Source organism: Polyodon spathula, chromosome 9, assembly GCF_017654505.1.
Source record: "Polyodon spathula isolate WHYD16114869_AA chromosome 9, ASM1765450v1, whole genome shotgun sequence".
Taxonomy (NCBI): domain Eukaryota; kingdom Metazoa; phylum Chordata; class Actinopteri; order Acipenseriformes; family Polyodontidae; genus Polyodon; species Polyodon spathula.
This window is the reverse complement of record NC_054542.1, coordinates 30064312-30087957: the sequence shown is the minus strand read 5'-3', so window position 1 is coordinate 30087957 and position 23646 is coordinate 30064312. Positions and strand designations below refer to the sequence as shown.

General features: G+C 38.1%; 1 protein-coding gene across 2 annotated transcripts in view; it reads right to left on the bottom strand.

Moving 5' to 3' along the window:
• Nucleotides 1–23646, bottom strand: part of shroom2a (shroom family member 2a) — an 84370-nt gene that overhangs the window by 18143 nt on the left and 42581 nt on the right. The window contains exons 3-6 of one of the 2 annotated variants that reach the window (XM_041259154.1): nucleotides 9260–9361; nucleotides 6481–6585; nucleotides 2613–5283; nucleotides 1250–1347 (exon numbers count right to left, since the gene is read on the bottom strand). In XM_041259154.1, the coding sequence (XP_041115088.1) occupies nucleotides 1250–1347; nucleotides 2613–5283; nucleotides 6481–6585; nucleotides 9260–9361 (2976 nt within the window). The remainder of the gene's footprint in view (nucleotides 1–1249; nucleotides 1348–2612; nucleotides 5284–6480; nucleotides 6586–9259; nucleotides 9362–23646) is intronic. The other variant, XM_041259153.1, reaches the window with a different exon arrangement.

Here is a 23646-nt window from a genome sequence, read left to right as displayed (position 1 = left end):
ATTAAAATAAAGTTTAATAAGAATAAAGATGAACAGCATACTGTAAAGTCAGCTGCTGACTATTTTATCAATGGCAAGTTCAAATGGTATCCATGCCAGCCTCATCATGAGTTTTGTGTGTAGAGCAACAAGGGACAGTACAAATAAAAGTTAAAACACTCAATAAGTGATGCTATGTTTCTGCATCAAGGTTACGCATTTGATACCTACATCATATATTTACACTTAAAATCATAAGATATTTTTTTTATTATTATTTTAGTTCCTACAATTTTAAATACAAAATTAAATACATTTTCTTTTCTTTTTTTTATAATATATTTAGTTACCAGGGATTTTCTGAGCCTAAGTAATGAAAGGGTTCATTTTGGCTTTCTAAACTAAAGACTGCCACAGTTTTAAATAATCAATGTTGATTCTACAATAAGGGCAGATCCACCTGTGCATTACTGATACAGTGCCTTCTGTCTACCAGTCGTACCTACACCCTATGGCCTAATACCACCAAACACTTTCTATATGAAAAACTGTTTTTACAGCTGGTTCTCAGTCATGTGATTGGCATGGATTACCCGGTTATAAAAGACACGATTGTTCTGCACAAGCAAAAACAAATTGCCAGCGTAGGTGTATTATTCTCACACTGTAACCCATTGTTAGGAGATACTAATGAATGCAGTCATAAAAACCACGATCCACCTACTCAGTAATTCATCAGTATTTTAGACACAAGCTACATGGCAAACTGAGCTGTAGTAAAAAGTTCTCAGAGAATATCAGATGAAAATTATTTTCAGACACTCTGTGGATTCTCAAGTACCAGCTTTCTAACCAAATTAACCAGCATCGCTGGGATTAAAATAGTCAAGCAAATTCGCAAAATCTGCAATAAGAATGCTAAAACTATATTTTGGTTTAAAAACTGCAACTCTGTATTATAAATATTAAGAAACACAAGCAGTCACATTCAACTCCCTTTAAAATAGAAATACTACTAACTAAATGAAAACTTGCAAAAGATACAAGTCTATAGGACACAATACAATTTATTTTTCTTTTTATGAACTGTACCCAACAGATTCTTCTTAATGCATTATCTTACACATAGAAGCATAACTCTCATAATATTGGAAACACGCAACATAAAATTCTAAAAGGGCTTTGACAAAGAATTGTAGCTATCAATTTAAAAGATGTTTCTGAAATGGCATACCGTGCAAAAGAATACTTTTATCTTCCGTTTCCTTACCTTGCTACAGAAATGTTGCAATCTGTGCTTTTAGCCCCAGGAAGTTTTTGGTCTGTTTGAGAATTTTCAGCTTTCTTCTTTGCTTGCACAACAACGTTCTGGGGGGGAAAAAAAAAAAAAAGAAGATTTACAACATAAAATAATCTGTAACAGACCGAGCGCTTTAAACTGAAAGACAACCTTTTATTATGAAACCTCTTTCTTGAGGATTTGGTCTGCCTTTGCATAAAGAAAAATAAAATATGCAATGTAACACAATTCTCATTCAGTACAGTTGATCGAGTGAGAAGTTGTATTTTGCAACTACACCTATTCCTTGTTCACTGGGTGTGTCAACATTTACCAACTTGGATTAATGTTTGACTAAGCCTGAATGTGTTGTTATTTTAATTAGTCACGTTGTCTGTCAATCTGGATGGAATATTGCAAAATGTACAGTTTCCATCTTGCAAACTGCAGACACGTATATCTGCAAGTGATAGGTTATCTACAAATAGATTCCCATGTTTTAATAAAAGGGTCAGTTAAACCCAATTTCCAGTTAACCTATGTGGACTGTGAAGGAGGCACGCTGTGTATTTTCACTGGCTTCTCTTTTAGGCCACTGTGCACCAGTTTGTTGCACTTGTGGGGGCACAAAATTGAGGCTTTTAATGCTGTATAAATTAATACACTTCGATTATAAAAATTCAGCACACAAACTAACCTGGCAGTATTTTAATTACAGTTTAATTTTGCATGGTATATCGGTATAATAGTACACAACATTATTTCAGGATAGTGATATATGGTAGTGAAGGTCTAACTCCCCTATAGCGTTGCTCAGACATTAGACAGTGCATTTATTTTATTTTTATAGAGGGTAATAATTACAACAGTATGATGTAAAAAACTTACAGACTACAGCCGATTTTTACAGAGACCCATTGTTGCATGTTTAAAACATTAAAATTCAGACTCAAAATCAGGGATGGACAAGGCAACAGTGTTACTTCTGTTGATATTACACAGATTCATATTCGTTATACAGCCATCTGCATTTGAAGTTTTCTGTTTTGTTCCTGCTGCTTTTGACAACACTTACAAAACAAAGGTCATACGTTTTATGGCTCTGCCTCGCAAGATATTAAGTTCAGCTTCTGAATTTAACTGAATCAGTCAGTACTCTGCAACAGAAAGATGCCAGTGGAAGCCTTTGTGACATTTGCAATTGAAAATGTACACAGTGTCCTGTTACCACAGGAAAACATTATTTGGAATCCCAATGGAGGTGAATAGCACAGAGATTCAGTTAAAAAGGAGTACCGAAAGGAAATCAATAAAATGTCTTAAAACGGATAGGAACATTTAAAAATGAGTTTACCTTTCCATAGAAATCTGCAGACGGAGATGACCTGGATCTTTCATGCACGTACTGAGGTTTACTATGCTCTTCGACCCCTGAATCCAAGATGTTGTCAGCAGAGTGGTACATTCCAGAGGTCTTTGCTTCTGATGGCTTTCTTTGCTCATTCCAGGTAGCCTCATACTCTGCAAAAGTACCTAACCGCTGCTGTTCCAGCATCATATACCTGTCAGAGTACTTTTTGCTTATATCCCTATAGTTATCTTTATCCTCGTGAAGAGCTCCCAGAGAGCTTTCGTAGCCAAAGGAGGCGGCACGGGCTCTCCGCTCATACCAAGACTCCTCAGGCTCATTAGGGTGCAGTTTTCTGGAAGATCTGACCTCACTTTGTTCATCGAAGGAGCCCTGTTGGTTTGGCCTGTTTGCCGGTTTTAGAAATGCAGGCTTGCTGGTTGACTCAAAGAATTTGCGTCGATCTGCAAAAGTAGTGGCCTTATCAGGATTATTGGAATGATGGTGGGTCTTGCCCACTCCCACCTCGTTCATCTTGTCTGGCTCAGAGTAGGATCTGACTTTCTGTTCAGCTGTGAAGCGTTTCCTGCCACCAATGCGAGACTTGTGGGAAGCACCACCAGCAGCTGCAGGGATAGGTTTGCTTTGTTGGGCCTCAGGAAAGCCAGGCTGGGAGTTGACATCTTTACGTGGATGGTATGATGTCACTGTGGGGTAACAGGGCAAGGTATCAGATGGGCTTGCTGGATGCTCAAGCAATACAGGCTCCAGATCCCGTCTCCTGAAAGATGTAGCCCCAAGAACTCTGGCCTGAGCTTCCTTCAGATGATCCTTGTAAGTGTTGGAGAAGGAGCCATCTGAAGATGATGTGGAGTTCTCAGCCGACGCCTCCTTCCAGCTTTCAGCTTCCTCTTCAATCTCGTTGGGACCCATCAGGGTGGCCGCACTTTTGCTTTTCTGCAGCTTGGCTCTTCTCATTTGAATTTCATTCCGTAATGTGGTGGCATATCGGTCGCTCCGTCGCTGCTGTTTTGTGGCGAGAGGGTCTAAAGCATCCTGCCTGTGGCTGTTTGGAGGCTCCATCTGTTTGGAGGCTAAATGTTTGCTCTCTTGAGCTAGGGAGTGCAACATTGGGGTTTTCTGTGGACAAATCTTGCTTTCATCTTCTGGCCACTGGGGCTCTTTTTGCTGACTTCTCTGCTGAACAACACCACAGTTCCTGAGGTTATCCTGTTTGTTGTGGGTAAAGCCAATGTAATGAGATTCTAAATGATTGCCATTGTTACTCTTCTGGCTTCCTCTTTCATCTACAACGGGTTTTACTAATGGCATCTCTTCCACAGATGCAGGAGACCTGTCATGGCTGTCCTCCAGCCAATAATATCCATTGTTCCCCTGTACTTCAGGATAAGGTAGAGGGTATTTTGGTTTCTGGACCTTTATGGGAGCAGCAGAGTTCCTTTCACTTAGTCCTTGGGCCAACTCTGTCCCTGTGCTACCTTTCCAGTTTTCAAATTTCACCAGTGATGCCTGAGAGACCGACTGGGCTGGCTGCCTTGCTGTAACGCAGTAATATCTGCTATGCCCAGCACTCTCCATATTTTGCTCTGTAGAAGGATTGGCCAAGGAAGCACTAGAGGTCCTGACTTGGGCCTGATTACAGTGCTGATTAAAATTGTCAGTCGGTAACTCTTGCATGCTGCTATAATAGCTACCAACACTCTGCTTTGGTGCTGCAGTAGACCGAGTGTGGGTATATAAAGTGCTTTCGTCACTGTACTGCCGCTGGTGATGGGCCACATATGCACTGGGAGGTTGGCCAATCCGTACATCTGTGCTTGACAAAGACTGCAACCGGTTAGCATTTAACTGGTTGTTATTATAGCTGTCCATCAATAGGTAAGAAGAGGGAGAATCATTCTTGGGAGGGTGGTTATAGCTCCTCCTTGCATCAGGTCCTCTTTCATTGCCACGGATGAGCTTCTGTTGATAGTCTGCAGGTTCGACAGGTGGCCCGTCTGCCACCCTCGGTTGAGGTTTTTGAACGTTCTGAGGTGCAGATCTCTCAGAGGAAGGCGGGAGGAGACCTTTTTCATGAACTTTGGTAGCTGCAAAGCTATCGCTGCGGACCGGGGGGGGGGGAGGTGGCGGGGAGGGTGCACTCTTCTTCTTTTCAGGGACGTGCCACACCGGGCCGAAGCTGGACCTCCCTGAGCTGGAGTGCCGGGATCCAGGCTGTTCGTCTGTCCTTGGGCTTTCTCTGCCCCCATTCCTAGCCGGCAGCTGCAGATATCCCTGTCTGTCATCCAATCTGCTGTTCTCATTCAGGCCCTGGTTGTGCCTCCCATTTCCATACCTTCCTGAGTCACACTGGCCCACTTTATACAGCATGTTCTCAGTGGAGGCTGCGTTGCTCTTGGACAAAGTGTAATCTGGGGTGCTGGAGCTAGTGGAGAAAGAGCTATAAGCTGAATCCCGCTTGCTGCTGCTGCCTCCACCGCTGCCTCCTCCCAGGTTGTCGATGCTGTTGTTGGACTTAGCAGGAGAGATTCGTCCATGCTGGTAGCTGTGGGATGAATGGTCTAGGCTGTCCATGCTGCCCAGGGAGCTGAACTGATCGGAAATTCGCTGCAGGTTCGTCTGATTCCATGAGTTAGACAAGTCATGTGACGACGAACTAGAAATAAAGAGAAAAAGGCATTTATTAAAGGTATACTCATACTTCTACATTGTATTTACCAGGAATATGCAACAACATGGTATGTTCAATTTACATATATGCATGGTTTCCTATAATGCATTTGTTAGAGACTTTACAAGCTTAGCCATTTACTGTATGCCCACAAGGATACAATAACTTCTCTAAAAAAAAAAACAAAAAAAAAAACTGTTTTACTTGGTACGGTGGTTGCACATCCCTGGTTTACAATATTTCTGAAGAACACAATTCCCTGGCACCAAGTTTTTGTGCGGATCAACATATAACTTTGTTTAAAAAGTTTACTTTTGATATAATAATCCAAGAGTTTGTATGATTGCAGTTCAATAAAGCAGTACGAAGGGAAGCTTAATAATAATTTCCTTGAGATACACATTCAAGGGGTTGCTTCACGAATTGTGCTACATAAATGCAGAAACCTGTCAAAGGATATTTTTGAGGAGGAATTATTGCTAATTATTTAGGAAAGAAAGTATTGTATTTTCATAATCTGCTCCGTACTGCTGTTCAGGCCCTCTACACGTTCTGTACACAAATGATACCATGTTCACTGACCTATGTATTCACAGTTGCATGGCAGCTATATATCATGCAGAACTGAAAAGACAGATTAAATAGAGAAGAGTTTTCAAAAAGACGAACATTTAAGAAAAGGGAAAAGAATGAACATTTGAGCAAAGTGCAACAACAGAGCTCAGGCTGTACAACACAATCTTGGAACCACATAACAGCTTTGTTACATATAGACACTACATTTAACCAATCAGAGAGCGGAGGGGGGAGGGGTTCTGTTTTAAGCACTTGAGAGGCAGAAACGTTAAAATGCCTGCTAAAAAAGAACCGCAAAAGGGGCCAGTGTGTAAAAAAAAAAAAAAAGAAACATTGTGAAAGTGGGAATTATGTTATTTAAGGTAAGACATTTAATTTGTCTATTAAAAGTGCTCCGGGCTATAATGCGCTGCCACCCAGCTATACAGAATTCCTGGGGAATGCCCTGACTGTACATTCTCACCTTCCATTTTCTTCCTTATTCATGCCAATTTTTGGGATGTGGAATAGACAAGAGAATGTCACCAATGCTCTTATTCAGGGGTTGTATTATATATGCTATCAGAATATCTATCAATTCATTTATTTTTAGCCATTCAGATTCACCTTGCATCATATCTGGTGGGCCAGACAGCAGGGGCAACTTCGGACTGGCTCTCTGTGAACTTGGTGGAGTGCCAGGAGTGAGGCCGGCTCACAGGCTCACTTCTCCTGAAAAACAATAGACAGCGATGTGCATCATTCGCAAAAGCAGAACATGCATTCAGAAAACAACTTGCACACCAATTTGTTTCCACCTTTGGAAACGACAAACCAAGAGGTTGTAAATACCCATATTAGCCCTACTGAAACCCTTTAAGAACATAAGAAAGTTTACAAACGAGAGGAGGCCATTCGGCCCATCTTGCTCGTTTGGTTGTTAGTAGCTTATTGATCCCAAAATCTCATCAAGCAGCTACTTGAAGGATCCCAGGGTGTCAGCTTCAACAACATTACTGGGGTTGATTCCAGACCCTCACAATTCTCTGTATAAAAAAGTGTCTCCTATTTTCTGTTCTGAATGCCCCTTTGTCTAATCTCCATTTGTGACCCCTGGTCCTTGTTTCTTTTTTCAGGCTGAAAAAGTCCCTTGGGTCGACACTGTCAATACCTTTTAGAATTCTGAATGCTTGAATTAGGTCGCCACGTAGTCGTCTTTGTTCAAGACTGAACAGATTCAATTCTTTTAGCCTGTCTGCATATGACATGCCTTTTAAGCCCAGAATATTTCTGGTCGCTCTTCTTTGCACTCTTTCTAGAGCAGCAATATCTTTTTTATAGCGAGGTGACCAGAACTGCACACAATATTTAAGATGAAGTCTTACTAGTGCATTGTACAGTTTTAACATTACTTCCCTTGATTTAAATTCAACACTTTTCACAATGTATCCGAGCATCTTGTTAGCCTTTTTTATAGCTTCCCCACATTGTCTAGATGAAGACATTTCTGAGTCAACAATCTTTCAATCTCACCACTTGAACATGCTACTTTCTATTATCCATACATTTTCAGACACTGTAAAAAAATGTGCTTCCCCTAATTGCAAGCAGGAGAATTTAGGTAATGTTTTCAAGCTTGTAGTTTAAAAAAAAAAAAAGAAAAAAGAAAGGTGGTGGGGGGTGGGGAGTGTGTGCCTCTTTGATCTAACCTGGTGAGACTGTACACAATTGTGGATTTATTATATGTAAAGTTCCTATTCAAATATTAACTGTGTCAACATTTTTTTTCCATGTCAATTAGTCATTTGTAATAAAAGGCATACACAAATCTCATATAACTGCAAGAACTGAAGCTAACATACAATAAAACAGTATAGAATACTTCAGACATAATAAAAAATGATGTATCTGACTGTTGCAAGTGAAAGCCCACTAAATACACAGAACCCAGGATAATGCATTACTAATATATTCACTGACGGTAATAACTTGTGTGCAGCAAATTTTGTATTGAAGTTTATTAAAACACATATTTTATTGTAATGGGTCAAATATAATTTAAACAGCACATTACAGTGCTTTCCGGGATAGTATGTACATTTGTACCAACAGAACTACTAGTACTGTAAGTTACAATTCAGAATTATTATTTGAAATACATTTCATACCCTTTGAAGTGATTCTTTCTGTCGTGCATGTTTCAGAAAGATGAAAGAAAATATAAGAAGTGCCCTTTAATCACAGTAGGAGTGCTTGATAGTAAAGCTATTGTACAGTATGTGTCCATTAATCAGGAAGGTCCATTAGATGCAGTAGAACGTTCAAATACAAGCTTTCGTTTAATAAATAAACAAACTGAAAGGTAAAGCTATCTGTAATGTAAAAATAAATGTTTTAAATAGCAATAAAAAAAACACCTCATAGTAATGCTCATTTACATATCCAAGGAGGAAACATGGGCTGTGAGCAATATTTAAACTTTCCCTGTTCTCAACTTTTTTTTTCAGTTATTACACTGCAAGATACACATCCTACGCTCTGGCAAAAGTCCAGGAACACTTCTGTTTATTTTATAGAACTGTTAAGACACCTAGGGTCCAGTTTTGAAGCATGCGAACAGCGCTTTTTATTTATTTATTTTTTTAATGACAATAAATATAAAACTAGTAATATATAACTTGTGTTGCAGTTACTGATAACTTCAATGGCTGGCTTGAGTTGTTTAATATTCCTTTCAGAAAAAAAATGAGGGCAAACACTCACTTCAAAATAAAGCCCTCAGTGACAAAGCAGCATTACAGCTGTGAACCATTTCTATCCCATCATAGTCAGTTGAAGCCAAAAAAGTTATATGATTGCATACAAAGTGAACGCTTTTTCTGAGGTTTGGTAGACCAGAAGAGTGACCGAGTGGGACAGACAACCTTAAAATCTTGTGTGTTAGGAGCTCAGAGTAATGCTTGGAAAAGTCAGAGCAGTGCTGATCCATACCAACAGCTGCAAGACTGTAATCTTATTCTTTTGTTAATTTTTTTTTTTTTGCCATATAGTATAAAAAATGTGCACTATTGCTAGCAATACATTTTACAAAGAAAAAAAAAAAAACATTATAAAAAAAATATCTTTACACTGTAAATGCACTTCTGAAAATACTGGTGGAAATGTAACCATTTAGTTTTCAATCTGAAAAAAAATGATTAATGAAATACATTCAATACTAAGCACAAGCACAAGACAAGGGCACAACGTTCTACCACAAAAGCACTGAAGATCATCATTGCAATGAGGGGTAATGTGATACAGCAATAGGGCACACTGACGATCATTTTGTAGGGTTACTGCGCATGATCTGAGGGAGGGAAGGAATGGATGATGTTGCCTAGAAGTGGTTACTTTTGTACTGTACCTCATGGAACTCCTCAAAATCTTGGTAAGAAAGCTCCTGGCCACGTGAACGTCAGTTTCTGAAGGCATTTTCTGTGCTACAATATCCACCATTTTCATCTTCCTGGGTAATAGGGAGGAGGGAGGAACAACTGATTTCAATGAAGTCTGGAAACTGGGGTTTTAACTACTGTAGAAAGAGCTACTGTATGGAAGCTCAACACAAATTCCAACAAAACATAATTTAAAAACTTCATAGCAAATTAGCAAAGACCCAAATCCTTGTGTGTGTTATGGTGTCGTCATACTGCATCCAGCTATGGCAGAGCCATTCTCTTCTATTTAATTGTAAAACTGTTTCCTGTGATTTTTTTTTTTTTTTATAACATTTGGAAATAAATAATTTTAAAAACACACACTATAACCTCTTACTGCTGAAAGCAGCAACAGGAGCATGCTGATACTGGCATAGTGGCAAATGTGTTTCAAGGAGGTTTCCTGTGACCTTTCAGTTAAAGTTACATTTGGTCATTTGACCCCAATGAGTTTAGTTTTTGTGTAAAATTGAACAGGATTAACAGACACTGCAGCTTTCAAAGCGTGTGCATGTGAAAGCTCTGTGTGGTACAGTATGCAACATGTGTTTTTTATTAATACCTACTGTAATCCAAATACCTATAAACTGAACTGATGCAGATAATAGTGCACAAACTGTACTGTTGTAAAAATGACACAGTTACAAATAAGAGAAACACTACAGAAATAAGTAGCATTCTTTATGTGTAATACTTCCCATTTAAGCACAACTCAAATTGCAGCAGACACAAATTAGACTATTTTACTTAAAGTTTAGAAATAAAACAAGTCAGAAAGAAAAATCAGAAAGAAACGAGGTTATTTGCTTACGGGTAAAGTGGAAAGCACTGGCCAGACCCTCTGTACATTGCTCTCAATCTACAGCAGGAGGTAGGCATTGGGACGCCGTACCATTGTACTTCACGTGGTTACTAACAATGTACAGTACATTATATCCTTTTGCACAATGTTCCTAAGAATACACATTTCTGTCTAGTCATTGTACATGCAACAAAACAAAAAAATGAACTCTTTGTTATTAATGCTAACAAACTATAAAAACGACACACTGTAGCCTAAAAAAAATACCCAGGGAACTAAACAAATCTCAATAAATTTAATTATTTACCCTACATTTGTGTATTTCTGTGTCAGGTGGGCACTGTTTTGGATAAGAGTCTTGCACACACAACACAAGACCCTCACCCCTCACCCCCAGGCTGGAAGTAAAATAATTATCCGAAACATGTTGGCTCTAAAACTAAACCCTAACCATGGAAGCAAGATCTTACAGCATTAGTCGGAACTAAATGCAAGTCTCAGCTTCCCAATTCAGATTTCAGTATGCATTAAAAACTGTACTGGAGTTGTTTATTTGATCATACAAGTATAGGCCTGCTGTACAGTGCATAAAACCTGATACTGTTACTGTCACCAATAACAATTTATCCACCACACAGGACTAAGAAGTTTCCTCAGTTTTGAAGTTTATGATCCACTGGCCTCTTCACAGTAGCTAATAAACAGACTGCATAGCATAATGGGTGTGTACATATTGCAGCACCTGGACACCCCTTTCTGCGTCACAAGCTAGTACAGAGGTGTGCAATTCATATCGACCGACGCCCAGGGCAACAAGATTTGTATGAGAGACAACAGGTTTTTTTCTAGCATTTTGTCCCTTGGACAAGTTTTTTGCAGACCCCTGTTGTAAAGTAAACTTGCAAGATAAGATAGAGGAGATGCTCCCTTGAACTTTTTATAACCATCTGGACACATGGTTTCAGTTAACCAATCAATCAACCAATAACCTGCATATCAAAGAGTACGGTACATCTTAATCAGTGGAAATGCTAAAAAATGGAAGTCTAACACTTTGTCAAGAGCTCAGATACTTGGTTTGACTTAAGTAACATTTCTATTTATCAATTCAACAATAAGCACATTTCCATTGTTGGCTTTAACCAGCTGCTTCCTATACTTTCAAATCTCCTGTAACAGGGAGAGATCTGTGCTGACTCTGCTGGCATGTTCACAGCACTGCAGGAAGAGGGAGGCAGTCGTCCAACAACCGCCTGTGTGTCATGGCAGTGACACGGGGAGGTGGGAAAGTGGGTGTGTGGACTTTCCCCCTCTCTGAATGGCTGAGAGGCGCGTCTTGGGAGATTGTTAGCCCTATAAATTAACGCTCTGTTGTTTCCTCAGATCTGCCCTGTTAAACGCACCGAGAGTGTGGAAGTGCTGGTCAACGACTGAGAACCAGTGGGAGAGAAAGAAATGGAGGTTCAGAGCGAGACACTGAGGGCGGGGAACCCTTGGGCAGACCCCTGATTAGTATATCAGAGCAGGCTAGCGAGTCGGAAGTGTAGGACGGTGATCCGGGTCGCACTGGCAGCGGCAACTGGGATATCGCTGCAAAGTGCAGCGCCTTTTCTTTGTAGTTTTTGTTAATGTTTTATTGTCCCTGTATCTTTGTGCCTTCTGTTTTGAATTAATGTTTCGAAGCACCTGCAAGGGCGCCGGTATTGTGTACCATCGCTTGGTATGCCCGTGGTTCTGTTTACCATCGTTGGTAAATCAGACCACGGACCCACAGCGCCATCTGCGGGATTAAAGAAAAGACAGCACCCTGAAATAAAACTGGGCACCTGTGCGGTGTTGCCAAATTCACCTGTCTGTCTCCTGTGTCAGTGAATTACCCACCACCCTTCCACATCTCCACATAGGCCTACACTATCTGAATAAACCGATAAATTAGCTGAACTCAATTGCTGGTTTCAAAATAACTATAATTAGCCAAAATTATTTGAAACTTTCCTGCTGGCTATCTGACTTTCTACAGAGTTTCAAGTGGTTTTTGCAGTAACATCGTCAATGGTAACGGATGACAGGCAGACGACACATACCGTAGATATACAGTAATACCCTACATTTAAAAGAAACAATATAAAATAACAGGTAGTAATATCCCAAAAAATTATAAATAACTAATACAATGCCGTACTGCTGATTTTTGGTGTCCAGTCCAACACTTTATGAAATGGATTCCTGTTTCTGCTCATACAGTACTACATTATGCTCATTTATATACAGTTTCTCTTGTAACAAACAAAAGTTAACACTGTATTTCTCTATGCAAATCTGTAAACTCCCCTTGGCTAGGGCAGAGAATATTGGATCTTTTCAAGGAAGATAATTTTATTTGATAACAATTTAAATTTCACAAATAATTTAAATGTAGAATTGCAAAACCCAATGTCTAAAGTTCCAAATGCAGTGTTTATAAGTAATCAATACGGAGAGCTTCTGAGACGCTTCACAGTGGATGTTAACTGTCTTACTGGAACACTGTACAGATATGGCATTTACATGAGACAACAGAACATCAAGTATAATAAACGTTGATGTCAGAAATGTTGTCTGGCAGGAAGTTTGTCATGCTCTCCCTCGAACTACAATCACAAACTACAGCCTGTATAATGTTCAGCACTTCAAACACAGGAGATACTGAAGGACAGTGTTAAGCAACACAAACTAAAACACGACATTAAGATGAACCAAGCTGAACTAGGAAACTAGACACATGTTTATGCTAATGCCTTCATCAGTATGTTTCATATATGCCAAAATATTCCTCTTCTGTATTTGATTTTAATTGCCAGAATATGGCAACTTACAAGTATTAATATTCATAGGGAGTTCGTAAGTCATTCAGAGTATTCTGAAAAAGGATGGAATATTAGTATGAACTGGAATTGAATGAAGCAAGTCTGTGCTACTCCTTGAGATGTGTACTCCAAGGTCTTGCTAACATGATTGAATAGAAAGGCTTATGGGGATTCTAAAGATGAAGCACGGTTCAAGACCAATTGAGGACTGACGGGAAAGCTAGCAATACTATACTTTAGATATTTTCAGTAGAGATGTGCGGTTACCAGTTTGGTGAATCTGCTTCCCAACTCATGCAAATTCTCTAAATGCAGCCCGCAAGCCTCACATAGGGATCACAATTGATATGCAAATGACTATTTTTATTACCAGTATCGTCAGGACTACAGCTGTGTTGCCTCAGACATCCAGAACCACTGAATCAATCACTCGTGCAGTTGGGAAAGGAAAAAGCCAACTGCTTATTACTTTGTTATGTATAAGCTTTTAAAAAAATTACAAACTTGACAAACTGCACTTGTACAATAAAACAAAATATTAATAAGGTTACTTGAGTACAACTACATGATTATGCAGCACCATAATCTAACCAAGATTTACAATCATCCTTAAATTACTGTGCAAACTGCACAGTAAAACACATGGGCCTCAGATTTGAATCCAGAGACGCCACTTCTACAGCAGCAAATAACTGAACTTCTTCCAATCAAAGCAGCTTTTTTTGAGAGAAGACATTAGAGAAATGTTGTTCAAAGCTTTAAGAAAGAACAGTTAGAAATGAAAAGTTTCATCGTACAAACACACAAGACAATGCACAAAGACAAGCCAACCAACAAGTCAAGCACAGCAGCGGGAAGAAACACAGTTGGAGGCTCAGAGGAACCCTCACAATAAATAAAAAGGAATACTTACCAGACTCCAGAGAATATCTTGTCAGAACTAGAGCAGAAAATAGAACATTCCTTTGTAGAGTACAAAGCAGTACCTCACTAAAAAATGGGACACTACAGTATGGGGGTCACAAACCATAAAAAAGTAGATTGAAACTTTTCTTCGCTGTGCTCCAGTGCACTTCATTGCAGGCTATGCATTCCTCAGACACTTCAAAGATAGGGAGGCACAATGGGAGCTCTACAAACAAGCAGACTTTGAGCTTTGGCATCAGGGATGAAGCACACTTGTTTCTTTCAGAGCAGCAATAATAATAATAACAATAATAATAATAATAATAATAATAATAATAATAATGGTGATTCCAAAAAAAGCCACATGCACTAGTGGTCAATGGACTTATCTAACTCACTACATTCATCCTCCTTCTCAAACAAAAAAGGAGAGGGGTATTGTCACTCTCCCACCCCCTAGCCCTCCTGAAGGTAATCCAGCAGCTAGCCTCCCCTGATTGGTTTACAGCCCATAAACAAATGAAGCGAAAATGCAGGGTCTGCTGTTCATACGCTCCTATTGTATATAGCAGTCCTGGGCTGTCCAACACCCCATGCTCTTTCTCCTATAACTATGGCAACACGTTTACTCAATTAGCAGGTAGGCTTCACAAACATCCTCCTTCTACAAAAGATGTTTAGTCAGGAAAGGCTTCTTCCACCCAGCTCCAAGGAAAAGCTTTTAATACACAATATTAGAAAAGGAGGCACACAATGGCATTCTTGATTTCAGCAGGTTAAAGCTGAATTTGCGTTGTACTGTATACAGTATATGGCTGAGAATGTAGCTGGAAGAGTACCTTATGAGAATTTGAATGATGAGAAGCTTTAGGTACAATACTTATAGTTTCACATATTTGAAAAAAAATGTAGAGAGTGCAGTACTCTACGGGTCACCAGTTTTTTTTTTTTGTTTTTTTTTAATATCACAGGCCTACATGTTCAAGTTATTAGATTACTGTACAGTCATGTTATCTCACAACATATTTGTGTCATCTGTAAAAAACAGCAGGCATCTTTTTTGATTTGTATACCGAATTGTCTTGTCTAAGTTTGTAATTCTTTATCCATATTGAATCAGTGGCTCTGCTGCTGTCGCGAGAACTTAGAAAACAGAGGAATGTCTTTGTATTCCGTGATCCTGACTTGGGAGTTGAAACGGTCAAAGGTTTCCCCCAATTCTTATTCATATGTGTAGTTAACCTTTGTCACAATGACCTTCATCACCTGCTTTGTGATATAATGAGTGTGAACAGCATACAGAATACAGAAATTGCCTTCATCAGATGATGAACTCTAGTCGACACAAAAAGAGAATGAGATATCATCCTACGAAGAAACCATATTACAGGTAATTTTCATATTCGTCCACACACAAAGTGAACCATACCAAAGAATGCAAGTCAAGAGGGTGGTAGGGGAGATATTAGAGGAGGAAACCAGAGATAACACAGAGTGAACAAAAGTAGGGTGGGAGTTCACTTTGTGTGTGGAGTTCATCACTCTAGGCAATAAATTATTCTTTTTTTTTAACTAGGGATAATGTATATGAAATGCTTAGTTTGGTTACCACATTAGCTATTGACTAATAGATAACAAATTATGTTTTTGTTGTATTGTTTTAAATATACCCCCCATAATTAACTTTATTTATTACTACTAAAACTTGATTGTGAACAGTCTGATTGTACCATGACTTGCAAAATTCTTTAACAATACAATATTTGAGCCTTGTTGGAACTGTATTGATATCCCTATCCAGTTCCAACAAATAGTGACAGTGCAATCAATTCTTAAGATCTCCAATGAAAAGAAATCCTGAACCACTCTAGTAATCCCCCCTCCCGACAGCCTTAAATAGTGAATCAGTGTGGGGCAGACACAGCTGTGTTCATCTCCTTGTTCAAATGAAGGCACAGTGAAGCCAGCCTTGCACCTGCCATGCACGTTCCTTAAATACCAATTACAAAAGCTGCATGTTTGTAATTATTCTTTATATAAGCTCCCCCAATTCAAACTGCTCATTTACATTCAAATCACAACCACCAAACCCTTATTCATCTGTAATTTGGTTCCAGGCGCTCTAGTAGCTGCCTTCCTACACGTACTATTTTACTGAGCTTGTTCAGATCATGCTGACAAACTATTGACTAAAACAATATCATAAAGGAATGGTTCCAAGATGAACACCTTTAACTGAAGGCACTGGAATTCAAAAGAAAAACTATGTTACTTTGCTCCCTAGTTGCACACATGTACCTTTCAATGTTATCAATTAACAAGTCAGTCCTATTCATCCCCACAATTGGATGATCAGGGAATGACAATCATTTTTAGCAACTGGTTAGCAAGAGGGTAAATATATAACTGTATAAATCTGTAATTTACAGCCAGCCAAATGCTGTTTTGTGGACTCAGGTGAGGCACTGTATTGTACATTATATTAAAAGGTACATATCCAACCAATTCAGAATAATTAAGACTGAAAAAAACAATGACAAACTGGACTCTACACAACAGGATTCAATGTGTTGATCTTGCATGCTTCTGTGAAGCTTAATTAAATGGAGTCAGTTTGTAAATGTACAGGACAATCCTCTTCTGATGTATGTAGTAATACCTGATCCATCTTACTATTACAGTAGATCAAGTGCTCAAGTGGATCAATACTAACAGTACTAATAAATACACTCATCACTTGTTCATGGTATCTAAAACATTTTTTGTAGATATGTGGTTCAAGTAATTATAATCACATTACATAGGTACCAGACCAACAGTATTGCATGTTTATCCTCTCCTGAGCAAACTGACACTGCATCACTCAAGTCATCAATTTGTTTGCTTGTCATATTCCTTAACAGTTGCAACTGATAATTAGGCTATGTCACGGACCTCTGTTAAACTTTGAAAATGTGTTCCACTGACCTTTAGAGTTGTTGCTGTTTCCAAATATTTTTCTACTGGGCAGAAATGGCTGGAGGTTATTCAAACTGTTAACATACTACAGTAGTTCAGGGTTGATTCAATCAGTGGCTCAGCAGATGACCTTTGAGCAGATTTTTGTTAAATACCCTGCGATGTGGAAGGTTGTTTGGAGCAAGAGCTTCAGTAACTCAAAGCGAGGTCCAAAACACTGGTGTTATTATAATAACTACTTGAATAGTGTCGTTTTTTAATGTCACCCATATATAGGAAAAAAAGAAAGTCAAGCCAACTAAAGGAAATTAGTCTTTTTGTATAAAGTATAGAAATTGTTGTGAAAGGAAGGGAGTGCATGCCTCAATTAAACAAATAATTTGTTGAATTAAAAAAGTTAGGTGCTAATTAATAATGGAGAGTTTTGTTCAGAACTATGTTCATAAATTAAAATATGTTGCAGGCCAAGACAAAATACAGCTATTTTCTGTTAGAAGAACAATGCTTAGCTGAATACTGTTACAGACAGAGACGAGTGGAGGCAGCAGGCAACAGGCTGCACAGAGTGAGAAAGAACGCTGCTTGTAAAACTGACTGTGCTAATGGAAAACTTTTAGAAAGAGAAAAATGTTTCTTGGAAGAAGACATATGTACACAGGAATATGTTATTACAAGTATTTTCATGAATGAATGTTTGCATGTGAATTAAGTGTGCAAGCAGTGATGTCATAGACTGTTGTGTGTGTTTGTATGTGACATGTTTTTAAGACATTGGTGGATTTGAACACCTATAAATCACAAATACAAATTTGGCGCACAGATTACATGATAAATAGAGGGTGTATTATTTTAGTTAAAACAACACTGGAAAACAGCAAAAGGGATGTTGCATGCATTTTTGAGTGCCACAATCTTTTCTCTATTAACCTTTACCCCGTCAGCATAAAAGCAATACTTATACATAAACGTAATTCTGTTAAAAAACTATTTAAGAAAAACGTAAATGTATTATTGAAGTGTACTGGTAATTCTGTAATGATTATAAGTGAAGCCAGATGCGGCTCTATTTTGATTGCATGAATTGGTAGTTAGCGTTAAATTACAAATTGGTAATACTAAATTTGAAGAATAATGAAAGCAAGGACTATTATATTGCAAATGTGGTAATGCGGTTATTTTAATGGGTAAAGCACATTTGAAACTTTTTTAAAAATATTTTTTGCTTTTGATAGAAGAAAAAAGGGAATGCAACAGGTTTTTGTGTAGGTTTTTGTTTTTAAAGACAAGGAGATGTTTTATGTTTAAACTTGCTTCTCTCATTATTGATACAGGTTAAAACTATCATTCATATATTCAAGCAGGTGTACTCAAACTCTTGACTGGTACTAATATATATATATATATATATATATATATATATATATATATATATATATATATATATATATATATACACATACACACATATATATAATAATAGATGGGCTTCAGTGAGTTACAGGAAAATAATTCAATCTGGGGTTTCTATGACGTCATAAATTACGAGACTGAAGGTCGTGTAATTTATAAACTGTCACAGAAACCCTAAGATGGAATTGCTTTCCTGTAACTCACTGAAGTCCATCTATTATTTTTTATAATACATGGACACCCTTGTGATGCTAATATTAAAGAAGACGAGGTTCAGCAGTACAGTTGGGTTTTTTTAAACATAGTGCTTCAGTGCTGTACAGACATTCTATGTCGTTACCTGTTTGTGCTTCAGCTTTATTTGGATGATTGCATTTACCTTGTTTTAAATTTCCCGTTCCTCTCCAGTTTCTCTGAGATACGAATGTACCAGCTTTATATTATTTATTTATTTATGTATTTATTAACATATTCTCACTTTGTTGCTCATTAATTTCTGTACTGTGGGTGTTCGAGTGACTGAAAACAAGACATTTTGTGTTTAAATTGAAAGTGATGGTCTCGAGGAGTCGAACGGGTCAAAGTTATATATACACAAAAACATAGTTGTAATCAAAAGTTTACATAACCCAATGGAAATATATCATTTCTAGAAATTTCTCGAAAACCAAAAATTATAGGAAAAATCTTTTGTAGCAAAAGTTTTGCTTTTGTAGACGAGGAAAAAGTTGCAAGAAATAGAGGTCTACAATTATTTATCATGCTAGGGAAATAAGACCAAGTTTGAAAATTATGTAAGCTAGCTGTATATCTGTGCTGTACAAAATAATTGCTAACCTCAGCCCAGAAAACGAACATCTACACTGATGGCAGCCCAGAAAACGAATACCCGAATACCTCTGATGCCATGTACAGGGCACACCGTGCGTGTAGAGACCCTGCAAACTTCAAAAATCACTCTGCAGCCTCCTATATCAGGTTTCTCTTATTTTATTTCAAGAACAAAACAAACAAATAAAAACTGTTTTACTGCAAGAACTGTACTTTAGAATCACAATATTTACTGAATCTTTAATATGACATCACCCTTGTTATGAATCTTGCTCTGCTGGGAAAACAGCTGACAACGGAGCTCTGAAAGACAATGCAAGCTCAGCAGGTGGATGCAGGATCTGTCGACATCATCCAATCAAGTAATGTTTAACTAAACTGCATATGGCAATTAATATATGCCCTCCTGCTTCCCAAACACAAGGAAAGCACACTGAAAAGACTGTGAAAGCAACATAGGCCTACTGTTAATAGACAGGTCTATGAATTCACTTTGAAGTATTTTGTGGCAGGAGAAAACAAATATTTATTCAGAAACAACTAGGACGCAGAACTGCTGGCCTATTATTTTTTCTTTTATCCTGACAGGCAATTTCAGTCAGGGTAAACCATTAATAGCAAATAGCTGTCAGCTTTACTAAAATAAATGTTCAGCATTCATCAGTCTGTGAATGTCGGTAACATGCAAACAATAGAAGCTGCAGTCCTAATCATAGACCGGGCTTATCGGAGCCCATCCAGGGAGAACCGAGAACCCCCCACCCCCCACCCCCCCCTTCTTAGTTATTATTGGCTGAATGCCAAAGCACTGGCTAACGTCACAGCGTTAATTCAGGATGACTGAGCTGATGAAATGAAACACACTTTAGCACTTACACTGAATGAACATTTACACTGTCAAAAGTGCCTTCATAGTGTAGCTAGCCAACTCAGAATTTCTCTCTCAGACTAATAGCTAAGCTTGGCAACACACCCTTTACTGTTTTTATTTTTAAAGCTAAAATTAATAAAGTTTATTTTATTTTTAAGAGAATGTTATTTAGTAGCCTAAACTGGCATAAACTGGTATAACTATGTCTATCTTTCCCTGAAATGTTGAAATACACCAAACCATCAGATATATCACGGTCCTGGAGTTGGCTCCCAATTTTTACTGTGCAACTGCAACTACAATATGCATAGGCACTTAGAATTACTGTTCATTTTATTTTGTACTGCACATCACAAATAACAATATCAAAACAATTAAAAACAAAGCATTAATATCATACTGTTATCATATACACACGTATTGCACAATAAAATCTCTACTTGCTGAAGCGGTTGTTATTTTAGCCAACGAGGTGTTCAAGCGTGGCAGCAATGCATTGCAAAAGCCACAATGCAGCGACGTCAGCTCCCTAGCAACAAGCCTCCTGTGTTGTCGTTGTGAATGGATTCTTTCAATGCAGCGGGTTTGTGTATTTGAAAAAGAGTTAGACTCATTGAATTAATTGGAGACTGAAGCTGATGAGAAGCAATTACCCTCTGCTGTACAAATTAAAATGGTGTGCTGCTTTTTATACGAAAAATTAGAAAAAGCAGGTTGCGTAGAGGATTTATACTGGACCCTGACACCCCCAATAAAACGAGAGTAGTTGTATTTGTTAGCCTATTTGTTTTTCTATGGATCTCTCGCTATATCGTGGCCCTCGATATATTGCGGGTTTATTTTGGACCCCGACACCCGCAACATATCAAATGGGTGGTGTACCTACACAATAGTTAGTATAGTTCTCTCTCAGTTAAGAACTTCTGACATGGAAGACCAGGATGTAAAAAACTTGGGCTCAAATATCCTCCTGAAAAGGCCAGTGCAACTATTCTATCCTGCTTTAGTTTATCCCTCTTTTGTTGCAGGGGACAGAAAACATTTGTTTTAAAATTATTTATTTACCTCTGGGTTCCATTCTGGGTTTCCGAGAATAGTTTTTGTCTTACACAATTAGTGAATTTTAAAAGAATCGGCAGGAATTTTGACCTTTTCATACCTTTTAAGGAAACACTGGTTTTGTACATGTTTCTTGGTCAAAGACTACGAATGGAAAAACACTTTCACTCCATGTCAATTATACAAACTCATCACAGCGCAAAAAAAAAAAAAAACTGTACTGTAACTGCCACAGAATAAACAAATGTACAGCTATTTTAAAGCAACCTGAGGGAGAACACATACTGTATGCTGTACTCTAGCACCTGGAAAAAGATGACAAAGACGTCGCTAAAATTCCAATCCAGCTAATGCTAAATTCAGTAATGAACAGGATCAACCAGATTCAGTCAGAAAGATTTACACCCATTGAAGAACCTCAGTGTGCTTTAAATATACTGTATAAAAATGGGTTTAACACTCAAGTTGGCATCTAGACTTTCTTGACTCCAAACAGAGTTCTCACACCAGCGTTGCAATGGGATACCTCCAAAATTCAGAAGAACTTCCAGTTGCCAGCATTCCCCAGGACCTGACAAGTCAAGTTCTTCCTCTGCCAAATCAGTGCCTTAAGTAGGATTTAATAATGCAAAGAAACACAATCAAAGATAATAAACCAAGAACGTTTAAATAGTGCAAACACTGTGTCTATATGGGATCACTAAATGTGAAATGACCATATGAAAACAAACCTAACCAATTGGTAGCTTCCAGGACTGTTGTGTTAGAACCTGAGTGACTTAAAGGAATGTAGATCAAAAGACTGAGGGTTTCTGGGGTCACATGCAAAGTAATACCGATTTAATCCGATGCAGCTGTGGGCACCGCTAGAGCAAAAAGGCAAAATGATTTAATAGCATTGTCAAGGAGGACTATACAGCTACAATGATTCGGAGAGCAAGCATAAACAAGGTTTTAATAACCGACATTGCATCGTGGAGATGTTTATCAACTAACTAAAATACTGGCAGTAACACGTTGCCAAGTGTCTTTGACTGGGGTTATCTTGACAGGATGCCCTAGAATTTCTTTCAGTGCTTTACTCTTTCTCTAAATATATTATATAGATTGACTTGCTATAAACTTTGGGTTATCTACCCATAACATTAAAAAGCTAAAATCTTGTTTGTTTATTTACACTTCCGAATCACGTCAAGTTGCAACTGACAATGCTCTATGCCAAGGAAGGTTGCATGAAATGTACAATCCCTCGGTAAATGTAGCAATTTACATTTCTACAGTATAGTATTTACATTTCCAGCCTAGTACAGCGGCCAGTGAGGCCTTTGTATGTAATTTCTGGTGATTTAAAAAGAGCTGTCATGGCAACCTATTTTGCAACTGCAATTAACTTGTTCGTTAGGTAGTCTGTTCAGACGAAAATGCAGCATCACATATGCTGTAGTGAAACCTCAGACTCAGCTTCTCAAAAACAAAAAAAAAAAGTGTACTTGTCACTACAAACATGTAAATTTAACCAGAAAACAAGCTGCTGGAAGAGCTTTTTTTAAGAACAAAGTAGTATATTATAGTGGATGGTACAAATAAATAAATATAAAAGCTTAACATGTTTTTAGTCAGTGAGTTACCTGTGGGACTCTACAACACAAACAGAATGTTTACTGCACGTACCCAAACTTATTTACAGATTACTTACAATTAAACGTGTTGAATTGTGTTGACTATGTATTTTCCAATATGAATACAGTCATTAGCAAACAATTTCCACCAGTAATAAATAGGAAAAGGTATGGTATACCGCTAAATGAAGAAAACTAAATCAGAAATGTTTTCTACACAGCTAATACACTGTGAGAATCAGCTAAACCAGATAATAATGACCCCCCCCCCCAAAACAAAAAAAAAAAAAAATAGTATTTCGATGAGCTTACAAAGAACAAAAAACATACTAGATTTATCACCGAGCACTGAATCACTTCAAACAACATATCTGCATTTACATACCCCTTCTGTTGTCTAATATAGTATAGGAGGCCATTACTTCCAGATACCACAGTACAATTGCCATGCAAATAAAGCAGAATTACACCCCAACCACATTTCTGTTATCAAATCCATACTTCTCTTTCATCACCAATATGGCTCCAACATCATCAATTCTAATCAAAGCTGCAAGTTCACCTAGGCAATGGAATGATCCAATCCTGAAACCTGGGGGGGGGGGAATATTTTAGTTTGAATGAAACCTATGTGAATCGCACAAAGATGCAGCAGAAGCAGCACTCAGTAACTTATTTAGTTTGATACAAAGCAGTTTTGTTCCCCCTACTAAATTGATTTGTGCTGCCATGGAAGAATATGTTGAACAGCAATTCGTCATGATAATAACAGTGAGCCCTACTTGACTTCCAGATTTTTTTTTCCAGGGTTTATCCTCTTCCTGACTAATCTGAATCCATGTTGAGTCTTTACTGTCCTTCTTAACTGGATTTATCTGCATTCTAGTTGCTAGAGGAAGCGGTGCACACAGCTCGCAAAATAAAATAAAGTGTATTGACATAATTTAGTCAATAAATGATTGTGTTTTGTGCAAAGTTAGATTTAATTTCAAAATTATGATGATTCAATATA